The sequence below is a fragment of the Athene cunicularia genome (genome assembly GCF_003259725.1).
Source record: "Athene cunicularia isolate RWA chromosome 25 unlocalized genomic scaffold, athCun1 chr25_part1, whole genome shotgun sequence".
NCBI lineage: Eukaryota > Metazoa > Chordata > Aves > Strigiformes > Strigidae > Athene > Athene cunicularia.
The window spans coordinates 150,612-156,103 of record NW_020799134.1 but is presented as its reverse complement, the minus strand read 5'-3'; the positions used below and the strand labels follow the sequence as shown (position 1 = coordinate 156,103).

The following is a 5,492-nucleotide window of genomic DNA, read 5'->3' as shown; positions in this document are numbered from 1 at the left end:
TTTTGTGCTGTTGAACAGCTGATCCACCTATCCCCACTTCTTCGTCTATCTGGACGGGAAGGTGTGTCCAGGTGTTAGGATTTGTTTGCCTGACTGGGACCTGTTTTGCTCATCATTATTCCTGTTTGATGGTGTCACCTTTTGGTGTTGACAGAAATAACACAAAAAGGAATCCACTGTCGAACTCTCTACACCTGTACACAGGGTTTCATTAAAAGCTTGATTTGGTAAGAGTGTTTACACGCACCTAAATATAACTCTTTTCTTTTCTAGATTAGATATTCCCCACCCTTGCCATAATGATATGGTAGGTGGATAGCAATTCTCTACATCCCAGACATGGAAATGGTGTGGCCGTCACAGAGACAGAGGTAAGCAAGTCACATGCACAGCTGGGAAGACAATGGGATCATTATCTCTGAAACCCAGCCTTTAAATGGGTATAACGTCCCTCCAGACAATGGGCCTCCTTCCGCTTCGAAATTACGTCTCCAAATAAAGAAGCTGCGTTTATAATCGAATAAAAATATCACTGCACCTGCCTGACGTTAACGAACCCGAAATGCCAACCACTCTATCAGTCAGGGATGTGAATTCTCATCGCAGATGGGGAACGGATAGACAAGAGTGAGACCTGCCCAAACCCACACGAGCTATCTGCAGCAAACCTGGGGGAGGAAAAAAAAAAAAAATCTTGCAGCTCGGACCTGTTCCTGAACCACAAAAAGATTCATCTCCCGAAGCCAAATTCCCTATTTTCTATATTTAGTCAGTGAGGAATTCATGGGAAGAATTAATCGAGAATACCATTTTCACCTCCATCTGAGTGTTTTTAAGAAATAATTAAAATCCCAGAAATAATAGTTCAGAAATAATATAATATTTCCCAGAAATAGTGTTTCAGTTCCTTCTTTCTCGGATTTGGGGCTTTCTTCCGCTTAAATTTGCATTTTAACAGTTTCTAAGATTTGTCTCCAAATTCCGTAAGAGAGACAAAACTCAAAATTCCCTCGTTAATAAACACGAAAATTATCTTTCTGTCGTTATTGTCAAGTACTATAAATTCTATGAATTTTGTTTGATTGTTTGTTATCTGTCAGGAAACTATTGCCCAGATGATGTGTTGCCTGTAGCATTAGAAGATGTTGCTCCACGTTATACAGCGTGCTCTCTCTGTTTAGAGCACTGCATTGCAGGCACCGATCCTCCACAACCATGCCATTTAATTTTTTTTTAATTTTTTTTTTTAATTAAAACGAAGGGAAGATGGACTCGTGCCCAAAAATATGGAAACAGGGAGAGGAAAGAATGACAGAAGACGCATGATGCTGTTGACGGTCAATTTTTTTATTGTTGCATTAAAAGACGAGATGAGAATTAAAGAGTAGAAGGGGACACATCTTCCGACATCAACTCCTGACAGCACGGCCATTGCTGAATACCTTCCCAAGGTGACCAGCGGTACAACATTGGCCAACGGCAGTTACTGCAGGTGCTGAGACGCCGGTAGCAGAATTATCATAGGAAGCAAAGATACAGACTGGAAACATTCAGAGAAATATTTTGCAAGACAAAAAAGAGAGCATGGGGTGGCCAGCTCGGGAGAGGTCTCGGTACGTTGCAGGCGGGTCTGTAACCTGGTTTTCATTCCGTGGATGCACGTGAGCCGGTGGACGCTGCGATGCTCCGAAGCGCCAGGGCTGCGTGCAAGGCTCGTGTGTTAAAGCCGTCAGCACCGGCGAGAGCAGACGGTGCCACGCGACTCCAGGCACACGGTCTCGCAGGAATCAACGCACTTGGTGGTACACACCTCCACGCAGGCCGGCGGGCAGGGCTCCACGCACTTGGTGCGGCACTGAGTGACGCAGGGCTCCACGCACGGGGTGGGGCACTGAGTGGCACACGGCTGTACGCAGACGTCGATGCACTTAGGGGGGCAGACCTCTACGCACTGGGTGCTGCAGGGCTCCACGCACTGGACGGGGCAGGGCTCCACGCACTGGGTGCCGCAAGGCTCCACGCACTGGACGGGGCAGGACGTGGTGCACTGGGTGGCACAAGGCTCCACGCACTGGGTGGTGCAGGACGGGGTGCACTGGGTGGCGCAGGGCACTGGGCACACCTCCACGCACTGCGTGGAGCACGGCTTCACGCAGACGTCACTGCAGGGCTCCACGCACACCGTCTTGCAAGGCGCCGCGCATGGGCTGCATTTCTGCACGCAAATGGGAGGGGGCAGGCAGGGCTGCTTGCACTGCTCGTAGTAAGACATCCTTCCGAGGTGCCGGGAAAGCTGCAGACAAAGATAAAAAGAGAGATGCAAAATCAGGACGCTCGTCCTTTCTTCTCGAGCCACAATTCACAACCTGAGCTCTTGAAACATAAGTAGCAGTCAGCTGTTGGACTGAGCAAAGGACTGTGAGAAAAAATTGCATGTGTGAATGATTTCTGGATTCAGACATGTGCAACTAACACTGCCAGATTTATCTTTTTTTTTTTTTTTTTTTTTTTTTTTCCCCTTGGGAACCTGCAAGCACCACTGTTAGGAAGACTCAAGCCATCAGCCCTGAATTTTATAGCTGCCCACAGTTAAACTTTGTCGAAGCCGTAACATGAAAAATAATTCATTCCCTCATTTTAAGAAAACTTTCCAGGCCCCACCTTTTGGTTTATCGCTGCTCCAGTTCCTCACTCACACCACAGGGCACATCCCCCTTTGCGCAGACGTTGAGCTGCCGATGCCCGAGGACAAAGTCTGAAGACCCCCAAAATCAGACGCTATCCCAACTCCTCCAGTGTTGTATCATGGTACCTCACTGGAGCTCAGTCAGAGTTAATGGGTTTATCCTTCCATAAGGGAAGGGTTGGCCCGCAGGTTGCAGCTCCTATTTCCAATTCATTTCCTCATCTTGACTTCTTGTCCCCTGCAGCTTTGCTCTCGGGTATTCTGCCGCTCCTTTCTTTCAGATAATGCTTCTTCCCACCCATCTCTTTTGAAGTCCCGAGACTAACCCTGCCGCATCCACTCATTTATTTAATTTCCAAAATAAATGAGGTATGAATAAATTAATGAAGATGGATAGAATACAAACGAGGATGAGAGACAGTCACAGTTTCTGAAGAGGTGACAGGAGCATTTGCAAGTTCCTTAAGAAAGAGCAAACTCTAAATTGAACATCCTCTCCCGCATTCCAGGAGGAATCCCGGAACAGAAACAACCAGAAGCAAAGCTCTCCTGTGAGCCGTAATATATTCCCTTGAGCGGAACAATCACAACAGAGCCGTTGTATTATTCCCTGATAAATCCAAGAAAGACTTACCAGTTCACCAATGCAGGGGAGTGAAGGAGAAGCCAAACGAACTGGTGTGAGCATCAAAATGCAAACCTTTTTATATGGCTTGCTTGGCGTCATCTCCGGAAACAAGGGAGCCCAGGGGTATGGACACCTGACCACTAACTACCTGAGCAGGCTCCACCTATACATGCTTTACATATTTGTTTACATCCTAATTTTTGATGGAAAACCTCTTCCAGGAAAAACACGTGATCCTGAGCAAATTCGACTTCCACCTTATACCCAAGTCATGTGGTTCCCAACGGGAATGACACGGTAATTTAAAAAAAAAAAAAAAAAAAAAAAAAAAAAAAAAGAGGTACTGTATTAATTGCTTTTCAAAAGAAAAGAAGATTTATTATGCTTGGATATTTTCATTTTCTCATTTCCATAAATGTCTGAATGATACCTTAGGTTTTTTTTTTTTTCAGTGCGGTAAGGACGGATAGCTGTGATTAAGGAAGATGGACAACTGATCTGATTTACTGTGAGAAATCTCACGTCCTAATTCTCATAGTGAGAAACAGCTAATCCTACAGCAGGCTAGCAGCGCTTCCCCAGACTGTTGAGGCATCTGTTTCTCCAATTCCTTTTTAAAAATTAAATACATCTAACCCATCGCGCTCCATCCTCCATTAACAACATTCATGCTTGGCAATGCTGGTGCGGGGACAGTTTCAGTTACCTTGAGGATCTCTTCAAGCCATTCAGGGTAAAGTAAAGGGGCGCTCATTTTAAAGGCTTTTTTTTCACCGCCAGAGCGGTGTAAAGGGCTTTAGTTTAAGTGGGATTTAGGCCTAGGACTCCATATTAACATATCGAAGCCTTTTGCTGATCATGGTATCTCACTCAGGTCCGCAGCAGAGAAAAAAATCTTTATTTCTCTGAGATATTCCCAACCACGCTGGTGGCATGTGACCATCAGGCATTTAGGTGACCAAATTCCCCAATGACATCACTACACAAACGTTAAATGGGCAAAAGAACCCCAACCAACCCGTGCAGCGCGAGCAGCGCATCCTGTTTACACTGGAAACCCGGAGCCCCGCTGGAAAATCGCAGGGATTAGCACTGGCGCCTTTCTAGCATTTGCGTGGGGAAACTGGAATTTCTGCCCGAAGCCCATGCGAGCTGATGGATTTGCGCTGCTCTTGACACCCTCCCAGCCGCACCAAATGGTCTGGTCAGTCTTTCCACTCCTCTTTGCTGGACAGAGTCAGTGCATCGCGTTCAAGTTTCTCCCCCTGAGATTCATCCTGCCGCGCTGGCAGCTTTTATAGAGGATGGGAAGAAACAGGGACTCGTGCAGTGAGGTTGCTTTGCCTTAGACATCTGCTTCAGGGTGAGGAGAAACACCCACGACTGCGCCAAATAAGACCCTGCAGATTGTAAAACAAACAAGGGAGCGACTAGATCAGATCGAAGCGTCTGGTATTTTGACAGACTAATCTCTCGCCATCTTCTCCTCCCCGAGCTAACCCTGCTGGGTGAGGCTGAGCAAGGAATTGTCCTCCAGTACTTTTAGGTCCCCTCAAAGTAGCAACTTCCAACAGTTATCTCACCGAGGAGTTTCTCAGAGTCCGGTTTGTACAGTTCTTCATGCTCTCCTAGGGCTCCAGACTCACCTCTAAAACCAACGCTGAGGACCGGTCCTACGTCTATAGTGGGTTATTGTACACCCTATTGTTATGTTTGATTGGCAAGAAATTGGTAACAACTTCTGAGAGAAACAGACATTTTAGGAGATAGAAATTGATCTGCATTTGTAATATGTGGGAACATCAGAGGGCTGGATTATTATTCTTAATTGACACTTATTTGTGGATCTCCATTATATTTATGAGCAATTTGGTCACTTGACGAGTCACATTAACGCCAGTGAGTCAGGACCCCACAGCAACATCCTTTTGTGGCCACCCTCCTTTGCCAGAAGAGCTGAAAAGAAGCGGGTTTTCCAAATCTGACACTTCTAGGGTCTGTTTCATTCAACGGCCCGTGTTAAGGTCTCTTGCAGAACCAGAGGCTTTTGCGGTGCTTTGATGAAAAGAGCACGACAGAGCTCAAACCCCGACCAGAAGCGGTTCCTGGAACCCAGGAGGAGACAGACTGCCCTACCCAGAGGTTTGTCTGGTCCTGCAGAAGATGACACACACCACA

At 46.5% G+C, this 5,492-nt stretch overlaps 1 protein-coding gene across 1 annotated transcript; it reads right to left on the bottom strand.

Moving 5' to 3' along the window:
- Positions 1-1,656: 1,656 nt before the first annotated feature.
- LOC113488620 (proline-rich protein 9-like) lies at positions 1,657-2,272 on the bottom strand. The gene has a single exon (XM_026863901.1). The coding sequence runs from the start codon at positions 2,270-2,272 to the stop codon at positions 1,730-1,732; it is 543 nt and encodes a 180-aa protein (XP_026719702.1). The 3' UTR covers positions 1,657-1,729.
- Between the last annotated feature and the right edge of the window lie 3,220 nt (positions 2,273-5,492).